General features: G+C 40.5%; 1 protein-coding gene across 1 annotated transcript in view; it reads left to right on the plus strand.

Moving 5' to 3' along the window:
• Positions 1-13,430, plus strand: part of DYNC1LI1 (dynein cytoplasmic 1 light intermediate chain 1) — a 46,458-nt gene that overhangs the window by 12,300 nt on the left and 20,728 nt on the right. The window contains exons 3-4 of the mRNA XM_082637549.1: positions 9,977-10,093; positions 10,831-11,061. Coding sequence (XP_082493675.1) covers positions 9,977-10,093; positions 10,831-11,061 — 348 coding nt within the window. The remainder of the gene's footprint in view (positions 1-9,976; positions 10,094-10,830; positions 11,062-13,430) is intronic.

Here is a 13,430-nt window from a genome sequence, read left to right on the forward strand (position 1 = left end):
GGATATTCTAATTTCATTCTTTTACAGGTAGCTGTCCAGTTTTCTCAGCACCACTTATTCAAGAGGCTGTCTTTTCTCCACTGTATAGTCTTGCCTCCTTTGTTGTAGATTAACTGACCATAGGTGTGTGGGTTTATTTCTGGGCTGTCTGTCCTGTTCCATTGATCTATATTTCTGTTTTTGTGCCAGTATCAAACTGTTTTGATGACTGTAGCTTTGTAGTATAGTCTAAGTCAGGGAGCCTGATTCATCCAGCTCTGTTTTTCTTTATCAAGATTGCTTTGGCTGTTTGGGGTCTTTTGTGTCTCCAAACAAACTAAAAATTATTTTGTTCTAGTTCTGTGAAAAATGCCTTTGGTAATTTGATAGGGATTGCACTGAATCTGTAGATTGCCTTGGGTAGTATAGTCATTTTGACAATATTGATTCTTTCAATACAAGAGCATGGTATATCATATCTTTGCATTTGTTTGTGTCAGCTTCGATTTCTTTCATCAGTGTCTTAGTTTTCTGAGTACAGGTCTTTTGCCTCCTTACGTAGGTTTATTCCTAGGTGTTTTATTCTTTTTGATGCAGCGGTAAATAGGATTGTTTCTTTAATTTCTCTTTCTGGTCTTTTGTTGTTAGTGTATAGAAATGTAATAGATTTCTGTGTATTTATTTTGTATCCTGCAAATTTACCAGATTCATTGATGAGCTCTAGTAGTTTTCTGGTAGCATCTTTAGGATTTTATATGTATAGTATCATGTCATCTGCAAACAGTGACAGTTTCACTTCTTTTCCAATTTGGATTCCTTTTATTTCTTTTTTTCTCCGATTGCTGTGGCTAGGACTTACGAAACTATGTTGTATAAAAGTGGTGGGAGTGGACATCCTTGTCTTGTTCCTGATCTTAGAGGAAATGCTGAATTTTCTTAGCTTTTGCTTGTCAAATCTGAATGAGAACCTTGCTGAGTATTCTTGGTTGTAGGTTCTTCCCTTTCATCACTTTCAATATATTGTGCCACTCCCTTCTGGCCTGTGGAGTTTCTGCTGAGAAATCAGCTGAAAACCTTATGAGTATTGCCTTGTATATTATTTATTACTTTTAATATTTTTTCTTTGTCTTTAATTTTTGTCAGTTTGATTGCTATGTGTCTCAGCATGTTCCACCTTGGGTTTATCCTGCCTGGGACTCTCTGTGCTTCCTGGACTTGGGTGACTGTTTCCTTTCCCATGTTAGGAAAATTTTCAGCTATTATCTCTTCAAATGTTTTCTCAGGTCCTTTCTCTCTCTCTTCTCCTTCTGGGACCCCTATAATGTGAATGTTGGTGTGTTTAGTGTTGTCCCAGAGGTCTCTTAGACTGTCTTCATTTTTTTCATTCTTTTTTTCTTTATTCTGTTCTGCGGCAGTGATTTCCACCATTCTGTCTTCTTATCTGTTCTTCTGTCTCATTTATTCTACTGTTGTGTCTTTCTAGTGTATTTTTTATTTCAGTTATTTATTGTTTATTTCTGTTTGTTCGTTAGTTCTTCTAGGTCTTTGTTAAACATTTCTTGTATCTTTTCGATCTGTTTCTCCATTCTTTTTCCAAGATCTCGGCTCATCTTTACTATTATTACTCTGAATTCTTTTTCAGGTAGATGGCCTATCTCCAGTTCACTTCGTTCCTTTGGGGTGTTATCTTGTTCCTTCATCTGGGACATTTCCCTCTGCCATCTCATTTTCTCTAGCTTACTGTGATTGTGGTTTCCATTCTGCAGCCTGCAGGGTTGTAGTTCTTCTTGCTTCTGCTGTCTGCCCCCTGGTGGATGAAGCTGTCTAAGAGGCCTGTGGAGGCTTCCTGGTCAGAGGGACTGGCTCCTGCCCTGGTGGGTGGAGGTGGGTGTTGTCCCTCTGGTGTGCAGAGTTGTGTCAGGGAGTGTGTTTAGTGGGGAGCTGTATGCTCAGGAAGACTTTAAGTATTAGTCTGTCTGCTGATGGGTGGGGCTGTGTTCCCACCCTGTTGGTTGTTTGGCCTGAAGCATCCCAGCACTGGAGCCTACAGGCTGTTGGGAGGGGCCGCGTCTTGGTGAGAAAATGGCCGCCTCCAGGAGGGCTCACGCCCCTGAGTACTCCCCAGAACTACTGCTGCCAGTGTTTTTGTCCCCACAGTGAGCCACAGCTGCCCCCTGCCTCTGCAGGAGACCCTGTAATACCAGCAGGTAGGTCTGGTCCAGGTTCTTATGAAGCCACTGCTTTTTTCCCTGGGTCCTGATGTGCATGAAACCTTGTGTGCGCCCTCCAAGAGTGGAGTTTCTGTTTCCCCCAGTCCTGTGGAATTGCTGCAATCAAACCCTAATGGCCTTCAAAGCCAGATTCTCTGGGAGCTTTTCCTCCCATTGCCAGACCTGCAGGCTGGGGAGCCTGACGTGGGGCTCAGAACTTTCACTCCTGTGGGAGAACTTCTGTGGTATAATTATTTTTCAGTTTGTGGGTCGCCCATCCAGTGGGTATGGGATTTGATTTTATCGTGATTGTGCCTCATTGTGACTTATTCTTTGTCTTTGGATGTAGGATATCTTTTTGGTAGGTTCCAGCGTTTTTTTGTTGATGATTATTCGTTAGTTGTGATTTTGGTGTTTTTGTAAGAAAAGGTGGGCTCACATTTTTCTACTCTGCCCTCTTGTCTTGGAAGCTCTAGTTATGGTTGTTTTTTTTTTTTTTTTTTGCTGTGCCCCATGGCTTGTGGGATCCTAGTTCCCCAACCAGGGATTGAACCTTGGCCATCAGCAGTGAAAGCATGGGATGCTAACTGCTGCACCACCAGGGAATTCCCTGATTTGTTTTAAAAACATCTTTAAAATATGCCTTCTTTAAGAAAACCTAATACAGAAATGCACATTTAGGTGAACTATTTAGAGAATAATTTTAACATCATCACTAAAGAGTGCTTTGTAGAAGGGCTTTCATCTTAGTCTGTTTAAACAGGAACTCTCTACTTGTACAAGTGTATGTTTACAGATCATTAACTATCTGGCTGGCACACTTAATGCTGGTGTGTCTGTTTCGCTGCCAGCTGAAGGCTGAGGAACTGAAGATAAAACTTTCTTAAAGTTCATAGGTGTTACGTAGGTGCATTCTTTGAGCATTGTTTGAAGCCACACAGACCCCGTTGCCCTACTTGCCACTCTAAAGGTATATTAATTGGACAGAATGAAGTATGTAATTTTTACTTCATTTTACTCATACTATTAGGCTCTGTGTTTTGTTTTCCAAAAATGACTTGGAATTTAATGGCTTTTGTTTATTGAATGGTTAGGCCGTTAAAGATGATTTTTAAATGTCCATCAATTCAAAACATAGGCATCCTGAATTTTAACATTTTTTGATCCTTCTAATTGTATAATAGAATAAAGAGAAGGTTCATGACGGACTTTACAGTATCTTCAAACTTAGTTCAGCTTGGCTGTAGCAAGGCAGCTGAATACTGACAACTCAGTACAATGACAAGAAAGTTTTCCTAAGTTTAGTGAAGGAGGTATGTTTTATGATCTGTTATTGATGAGAGGGAGCCGCTTGAATTTTATAGATATGAGTGATGAATTATTATAGTAGATTGTGGTAAAGGCCCAGGATAAGCAATGACAGATGAGGTATAGTTATGAAAACAGAGACTCCATGTGGTTGTGATTAAGAAATAAGAATGTTGGTAAAGGATCTTCTGTGTATAGGACAGGTGCTATAGAGTGAGTGAGTCCCCTCAAATTCATGTTGAAATTCTAACCCTCAATACGATGGCATTAGGAGGTGGGGTCTTTGGCCAGTGATTAGGTCATGAAGGTGGAACCCTCCTGAATGGCGTTAGGGCTCTTACAAAAGAGATTCCAGAGTGCTCTCTCACCCTTTCTGCCATGTGAGGACACAGTGAGGAAACTGTCCTTGACCCAGGAAGCCAGCCCTTACTAGACACCAAACCTGCCAGCACTTTGATCTTGGACTTCCCAGCCTCCAGAACTGTTAGAAATACATGTCTGTTGTTTAAAGCCACCCAGCCTATGGTGTTTTTGTTATAGCAGCCCAGAGAGACTAAGATACGGTTTCTGGTTTTGGCGAGCAAGCAAGCAAGTACCCGTTAAGAATGGGATAATTTCTTTCCTGTAAGCATCTTAAAAGCAAGGGCTTTATATCTTGCTTACTGTTAAGATGACTTGCCCAGAGAATATTTGTTGAAAGAAGGGGACAGACGTGACACACTGAAGGAAACACACAAATAAGCTGACACACTACAGTGAAGTATATGAAGTGTGTGGAATGTTGTGGAAGTACAAAGAAGGGTGCTTAACTGGACTTCTGGAGTAAGAGAAAGCTTCTTAGAGGAGACTAAACTGAGACAGGAAGGATAAGGTAGGGTTCTCCCAGGTGCAGTAAGGAGAGGGGAAGAATGTTCCAGAAAGAAGTGAAAGCGTGTGCGAAGATTTAGAGTTGAGAGAGCAAGGCCTCTCTGCTGCACTGGAAGAAGTTGTGAATGGCTGGAGCCTAGCGTGCAGGTGGTGGGACATGGTGAGAGATGGGCAGGAAAGGTGAGGGGGCCTTTGCAAGGGACATTGGCCTTTACAGTTTGCCCTTTACTGCGAGAACAGCAGGGAGACCCTTAGGGTTTTCTTTTTGACATTTTATGAAAATTCCAAATATACGGAAAAGTTGAAGGAATTTTACAGTTAATATTCATATACTCAAACCCAGATTCTTCCGTTAACATTTAACTATTTTTGCCTTGTCATATGTGTCTCACCATGCAACTATGAAAAAAAATGCATTTCAAAGTAAATTGCAGATGTTGGTATATTTTCCTTTAAATACTTCAGCATGAATATCGTTAACTAGAATCCCTTTCAAGGTCTTAAGAGGGAGAATGGCATGATTGTTTCAGGAAGATCACTCAGCTGCAGGGTACAGAATGGATTAGAGCGTGGTATGAACTTGGTGAATGTTCAGTTTTGAGTGGAATGTTTATATAGTGAGAGAAGAGAACTGGGAGGCCGATGGGTTAAGACAGAGAGAAAAAGCAGTCTAACAAATAATGTGGTTGGAAGATGTGTATAACCCTAGAACAAGACTATATCTTTGCAAATACCTCAGATGAGATTTCTGGAAACAGTAGGTAACAAATGAGATTTTGTTTACAGAGTATGTCTTCATTGGCCTTTTCAGACCTTTTAGGAAATCTATTTTCAGATGTCTGCATTTGCCATCAAGACAGATCATGTCAGAGTTCATTTAGGTGTAAAAAAAAAAAAAAAAGTGACAGCAACAGAAAATGGTCATTATAATTGAGGCTTAAGACTTATTTTAAAATGTGTAGAATATGAATGTTTAATTTTCAACCAACTGTAACTTCCAAATGTCATTAAAGTTGAAGACGGGAGAAATTTTGTTCCCAGAAAGACTTTGTTTCGGCAAGCAAAGTGCGTCTTCAAACATCTTCTTTGTTAGTTAGGTTTAGAATATTCTTGAGAATAAGATATTCTTCTGTTTTTCTTCCCTCATTGTATTTTCTTCTGAGGACAAAGGGGAGTTGCACTCTTGAGAAGGTTGACTTGGATTCTCTTGGGAGGTTTGGATTACTGTCACCATGTTCCCACAGTCTTTGTGACTGTGGCCTGGCCTCAGCTTCCTCATCTCTAAGTAGAGAGGATGTCGTTAGAGTTCCTTATAACCCATGTGTGTTTATGAAATGTTCTTTATTCTCATTGTGAACACTTGTAATTTGTTACCAGAAATGAGAAATTTCAAATCACAGAATGGGAGGAAAAAAATCTCTAACTACCATATTTACCGTTTAAAAATCTCTAACTACCATATTTACCGTATTCCATTTATTTGACAGTATACTCTTTTTTTCCAAATTTAATGTTGTAAAATTTTTCTTAAAATGGGTCCCCAAGGTTTAAAATTCCAGGAGAGAAGAAAATACTAGTATGGTAAAACAAACTTCATTCCCAATCCTTAGAGGTAGAATCAGGAGAATGGGAACATAACCATCCATCATCACTCAGAGGCTGCCCACAGAGAGGAATGCATTAAATCATTTTTCTTTTTCTGCTGAAAATAAGTGACCCCTGGAAGTATGAATGTCTTATTCTTTTGTCATAATACAAAAATAATAAGCAGTATGTTTAATAGTCTTCTAAAGATTTAATTACTGTTTATTTGTTGTATATTGGAAAGAGGGTGCTTTGGAGTTCAATTCATGTGAATTCAGATCCTGGCCTTGTCATTTCCTACCTGTTTGAGACTTTGGATAAGATACTTTAACAATTCTGAGCCCCAGGTATCCTCAAATGGGAGGTAATCATCATTCCGCTAGAGTTGCGGTAGTGTTGGAATTACTGCTGGTTAAATGCATATGGTAGGCACTGTGTGTTTGCTGCTACTGCTGCTTCCATAGAGATGGAAGCAGAAGCCACTGATGGTTCTGTTTGACTAGGCTGTGGGCAAAGGGAGGTAAATTACAGTCCTTTAATTTTTCTTATATAGAAGCACATTGATGGACTTGAAATTTCATCCCTTTTCTGTCCTGACTTCTGAGGCTTTTGCAGTGATGCACACTAAAGTTTAAAAACCCTCCCGGGACTTCCCTAGCAGTCCAGTGCTTAAGACTCCGTGCTGGGACTTCCCTGGTGGCACAGTGGTTAAGAACCCGCCTGCCAGTGCAGGGGACACGGGTTCGAGCCCTGGTCTGGAAAGATCCCACATGCCGCGGAGCAGCTAAACCCGTGTGCCACAACTTCTAAGCCTGCACTCTAGAGCCCACGAGCCACAACTACTGAGCCCACATGCCACAACTACTGAAGCCTGCGCGCCTAGAGCCCATGCTCCACAACAAGAGAAGCCCGTGTGCTGCAATGAAGAATGGCCCCCGCTCGCCGCAACTAGAGAAAGCCCAAGTGCAGCAACAAAGGACCAATGCAGCCAAAAATAAATAAATAGAATAAATAAATTTATTAAAAAAAAAAAAAAAGACTCCATGCTTCCACTGCAGGGGGCATGGGTTTGACCCCTGATCGGGGAACTAAGATCCCATATGCCGCAGGGCACGGCCAAAAAAAAAAAAAAAGAAGAACTCTCCCTAAGTGGGTAAGGGGACAGAATTTGTATTTGTTCATTCAGGGATTTGTGAAACTTGTATTAATATCTTGGCATATTTTTTTGTTGTTTGAGACAGTCTGTCAGTGGCTACTGTGTAGGAGGATTAGGAATATACTTTTCACTATGAAGAGTTAATAGGCACTGGAGATGCAGCAGTTATCAAAACACAAAAATGCCTGTTCCTCTGGAGTTTTGGGGGGTAGGGAGTGACTAAGCAAAAAAAAAGAAAAAGCCGTATTATGTTAGTAAGTTCAATGGAGAAAAAACAAGAAGCAGTAGGGGTGTTGGGAGGTTGTGATTTTATTGATTGATTGAGGTTGTGATTTTACATGAGGTGGTTAGGGACAACAGCCTACCTGAGGAAGTGGTATTTGAGGGAAGTTACGAAGAAGCTTAGGTAACACATAGAAGAGTATGTTCTAAATAGAGGGAACAGTGGATAAGGGCCTTGATGTGGGACTCTTTTATTAATTATGTAAGTGAATGTTTGGGGGGAAAAATGCAAGATAATGATATTAATACTTCTGTGCATATCGAAATGTGAGTTATTTATGGGACATCCAAATAATGGTGACCAGTAAGTAGTTCAGGAGAGACTGAGGCTGGAAGGAAGTCTGTGAGTCACCAGATTATAGGTGGTATTGAAGTCTTGTGTGGAGATTCCCCTAGAATTATATGTAGAGCGAGAAGAATAGAGGTCTGAAGAAGGAACCCTGGGAGACACAAATGTTGCGGAGGGCGGGGTGGAAGCTTGCAAGGAAGACTTAGGACCAACCACCTAAAGGTGAGTGGTAGAACAGGAGGGGTGGCGCTACTGTAGCTGTGGCAAGGGAGGGTCTTCTCTGCCCTCTGTGTTTCCCTTAACCTTTCTGCCAGCTCCCAGCCAAATCAGCCTTTGAGTCCAGCTGTCCCACCACACCACTAATACTTTAGTTCAGACCTACCTCATTTCTTGCTAGGACTCCAGTAATTGTCTATTATCTAGTCTCCTTACTCCCAAGCCTACCCTTGTCAGTCACTCTTCCACACCTCTGTGATAGCAATCTTTCTAAAATACCTAAATACTGCCAGTGACTCTTCAGGATAAAGCCTAACCATCTCAGCCTGGCATAGGATGCCCTTCGTGATCTGGCATTCCCTTTTTATTCTCACTTTCTGGCTCCTTTTCCCCCTTACATTCTAAATTTCATGCATTCAAATTATTTGTCCCTTCTAGAAGGACATTTCTTTGTCTCCAGGCCTCTGTATATGCTTTCCTATTTCCTGGAATGACTAACTCTCTATGGTCCATTAACACTACAAGATCTGGCTGAAGTGTTACTTTCTGTGTAAAGCCCTTTTTGACTTCCAAGCAAATCCAGGATCTTCCCTTTGGTCTGGTTTCCTGCTTGTTGCACATCTCTAGTGCAGTCCTAATGACAGTATCTTGAAATTGTCTTCTGTTTGTTTTCCCTCTCCAATTTATGAGCTCCTAGGACAGCAACTTTGACCTGTGGATCTTTGTAATCCTAGTGCTTGGCTTAGTGTAGTAAACGTCTAAGTGACGTCTAAACGTCTAAGTTCTCAAAGTGTGGTCTTTGGACCAGCTGCATCAGCAACACCGGAAACTTGTTAGAAATGCAGATGCATGGGCCCCACCCCAGACTTACTGACTCAGAAAGCCAGGAGGTGAGGCCCAGCAGTGTGTTTTAACAAGCCCCCCAGGTTATCCTGATGCATTTTTGAGAGCCGTTAGTCCAGTGAAATGAATGATGGTCAGTATTCACTGGGGAGGAATAAACTCTGGTCTCATGATAAGTGGGGGTGGCCCCTTCCACTTGCAGTCAGACTTTAGAAAAAGGCAGCAGCCACACTGTGCTGATGGCTGCAAGAACTTAGAGTGGTGAGCGTGTGCAGCTACGATTGACAATATTTTTGATACCATGAATTCGGGCGCAAAATCTATTCTGAACCTGTTGACTTAAACCTTTAAAGTTAGATAAACTAAAAGGAAGACACGAACTTATTACTTAAGGAATCACTCATAATCTTACCATCAGAGATAACCAAGTTATCGGTGATTATTTCTAACGGATATTATTATGGTTTTATTCTTTTTGCTTATGCTTAAGATTATCTACGAGTATATATATTTTTCAGAAACTTTTGTATATAAAATACGTATTTGAAATATTAAAAAGAAGTTGAGGGCTTCCCTGGTGGCGCAGTGGTTGAGAGTCCGCCTGCCGATGCAGGGGACACGGGTTCGTGCCCCGATCCCGGAAGATCCCACATGCCGCGGAGCGGCTGGGCCCGCGAGCCATGGCCGCGGAGCCTGTGTGTCCGGAGCCTGTGCTCCGCAACGGGAGAGGCCACAGCAGTGAGAGGCCCGCGTACAGCAAAAAAAAAAAAAAAAAAAAAAAAAAAAAAGAAGTTGAAACAGACTCAAATTTTTGACCCTTTTAAAGATACGTTAGGACTTCCCTGTTGGTGCAGTGGTTAAGAATCTGCCTGCCAATGCAGGGGACATGGGTTCGATCCCTGGTCCGGGAAGATCCCACATGCTGCGGAGCAGCTAAGCCCATGAGGCCACAACTACTGAGCCTGTGCTCTAGAGCCCGTGAGTCACAACTACTGAGCCCGTGAGCCACAACTACTGAGCCCACATGCCACAGCTACTGAAGCCCACACGCCAGAGCCCGTGCTCCACAACAAGAGAAGCCACCACGGTGAGAAGCCCGTGCACCACAACGAAGAGTAGCCCCCACTGCATCAAATTACCCTTTTGGTTGAAGCTAGTTCCAGTTGGGTTTTCTCTTGGTACACTAGAAAGCATTCTTAAATAGTCCATATTATAATTTTAAAGATTTGTCCTTTTTTACAGGTGAAGATGGAGCTGGAAAAACAAGCTTAATAAGAAAAATTCAGGGAATAGAGGAGTACAAGAAAGGAAGAGGATTGGAATATTTGTACTTAAATGTTCATGATGAAGACAGGGATGGTGAGTGTCGTTTATTTGTAATGTAAGTTTACTGAAGTCTTTCCAAGTTGCACTGCTGTTCATATTAATATTAGTCTTTGACTTTTCTTAGCGTGTCGTTTTTTACTAGGAGACCTACTGTGTCATGCCAGTCAGTAAATAGTTATGTTAGGGCATACTTTTATTGGTTTGAGATTGGGATTCATATAGTGGTATTTTTAAATGTCTTAAGGTATTGGTGTGCAGACTTCAGCTTTCTTGCTAACCTTGAAGAATCTCAACTTTTCAGTTCATTTTCCCTCCGATAGTGAAATAATAGTATCCTATGATTGTTTTGCCCTCTTTTTACCATCGTCTCATTTTTCGACATGAAAGTGTCATTTACTCCCCAGCTTTTCTTATCTGATCAGCCATTTTTTTCTTCTATAGATCACTTGCCTTCTCATTTTCGTATATAATAACTTGAATATGCATGGCTCTATCTGCTGATGGTAAGAATAGAAACATGTTACTCAGTCTGTGGTTTGGGATTGAGAAATATGAAGTAGAGGATGCTGATTTTCTGTGTTGGCAGTTAAATCATTTTCTTGAGCATTCATTAGCACTTTACTGAATTGGTAGATGTAACCCAAGTAGGTGAACCTTGCCAAAGGAGACATCTCCTGTGGAGATGCCTTAAAATACCAAGTAGTATTGTTAGTTGGCTGATGAAATGACTTTATCCTGTTGCCTTGGTAACTTTCTTTTGTCTGTTGTAGATCAAACAAGATGTAATGTATGGATCTTGGATGGAGACCCGTATCACAAAGGCCTCCTTAAATTTTCACTGGATGCCATTTCTCTGAAGGACACTCTAGTTATGTTGGTTGTTGATATGTCAAAGCCTTGGACTGCTTTGGATTCTTTACAGAAATGGGCAAGTGTTGTTAGAGAACACATTGACAAATTGAAAATTCCTCCTGAAGAAATGAAAGAAATGGAACAAAAGTGTGAGTAGTCTAGAAAATATAGATTTCAAAGACAAAATGTCCTAGCTGACTATCAGAATTGTTAGGAACTTTTGACTTTGAATAAGGTTTAATGAAGGAAACTCAATGAGAGTACTGCTTTTGAAATTCAGTTTGAATGATGTGCTGTTTTAATATAGTTTTACATTGGAAACATATACATAATGGCAGACTCTTTAGTAGAGGCGCCTCTTCTTCTTTGCCAAAAGGCCGTATGTGTTCATTTTGGAAAGCGGGTTTTCAGGATAAAAAAATTTGAATCTTTCTTCAGCTGCTCATTTTCAGTAGTCTCGTTTCTTGATAAGTAGAACAATCTTTACTAACCTTGTCAAATGAAGTATGTCCATAATGATGTTGAGTAACAACATAAATATAAAGATGTTAAGCTGGTTTTATGATTTACAAAGTACATAATATATTTTGTACATGCCCATGTAAGTTGGAAATTTTCATGGAAATTATGAAAATGATACGGGTCATTTCTTTTCTTTTTTTTTTTTGCGGTTCGCGGGCCTCTCACTGCTGTGTCCTCTCGATACGGGTCATTTCTAACAAGTTGTAAGCCACTTGTCATAGTTCTTAATTTCACTGAGAGCTCTTCATGTGTCAGTGTTGCACTTTGCTTAAGAAAATATATGGGGACTTCCCTGGTGGCGCAGTGGTTGGGAGTCCGCCTGCCAATGCAGGGGACACGGGTTTGTGCCCCAGTCTGGGAGGATCCCACATGCCGCAGAGCGGCTGGGCCCGTGAGCCATGGCCGCTGGGCCTGCGCGTCCGGAGCCTGTGCTCCACGACAGGAGGAGCCGCAGCAGTGAGAGGCCGCAAAAAAAAAAAAAAAAAAGATATGCTGCTGTTCTTTGCTATTGTTAGCTGATAACTTTTAGGGGAAGTTTGACAGCTTACTGGAATTTATATGCACGGAAACAGTAAAAACTTAAGAGAATGTATGTCCTAAATTATTGAAAAGGATGTCTAACTGCTTTTAATCTATACCTTTTTTTCCTTGTTGGCCATTACCTCTGGGGCTTTTTTTCCCCCTCTCTAAGTTTATGCTATAGTAGTCAGTGGTTTTCAGTGTGTGGTCCTAAGACCAGCAGCATCAGTATCAGTACAGTTGAGAGCTTGTCGGAAATACACATTCTCAGGCCCTTTCCCAGACTGCTGAATCAGAAACTTCTGGTGCATGCTAAAACTTGAGAACCAGTTATATTTCAGCCTCTGATTTTAAGGGTGATAGCTACCAGAGCTGCTAAAGGTATACGTATGCCCCTCTGTTCCTGGTGAAATCATGCTCAACTGTTCAAGATTCCCTCTTCCTGACCCCATGCAAGTTTAGGACAGTTTTCCTTCTTTGTGGCTCTCTATATATAATATTCCCACATACATATACTGTTTTAATCCTGTGCTGTGGATAATTTGTTTCCAAATTTGTTGTTTTGCCTTTAAACATGAAAATCAGTTGTATGGAAATCACTGTGTGTGTCACTGGTCCCTTAAGAATTCCTTGAAGAGTAATTACTAAATTAAAGTATACATTGTTAACGCTCTTGGTATATTCACATTAACTTTTTTTTTATTCAAACAGAAAATCACAAAAATGATAATCATCCTCATCAGTTCACTCAGTCCCATGTAATTAATTTTTTTTATCTTAATCTTTTGTTAGCACTTTTATGAATTCATCAGTTTTCCATTAGAGTTCTGAAAATGCTCATTCATTCACTTCAGCAGTATAGTCAGTTACCAGAAACCTGTACTTGTCAGAGTCTTTTCCATGAATTCCTTGAAGATGAAACCCTTTTATAGGAACATTTTTGCGAAAGCATCAGAGTACACCCGGAACTCTCTGTAAATGACAAAAGACTTAAAAATGACCATGGTTAAAGATTTGATGAAAGTTCATAATAATGCAATTGACAAGGAAATTTAGTTATTTCTGAGATATACATTTTAAAGTAATAACTAGAATTATGACTTACAACATTATACCAGAACATATAAGATTTTTACAAATTTCATGTAATGTCTGAAACATTTATATTAACATATTTCCATACAAATAACCCAAAGAAAGTTTAGTATTAGTTTCCTTGTTTGTTTGTTTTTTTATACTGCATGTTCTTATTAGTCATCAGTTTTATACACATCAGTGTATACATGTCAATCCCAATCGCCCAATTCAGCACACCACCATCCCCACCCCACCGCAGTTTTCCCCCCTTGGTGTCCATACGTTTGTTCTCTACATCTGTGTCTCAACTTCTGCCCTGCAAACTGGTTCATCTGTACCATTTTTCTAGGTTCCACATACAAGCGTTAATATACAATATTTGTTTTTCTCTTTCTGACTT

The sequence above is a fragment of the Mesoplodon mirus genome (genome assembly GCF_964341445.2).
Source record: "Mesoplodon mirus genome assembly, chromosome: 12".
Lineage (NCBI taxonomy): Eukaryota > Metazoa > Chordata > Mammalia > Artiodactyla > Ziphiidae > Mesoplodon > Mesoplodon mirus.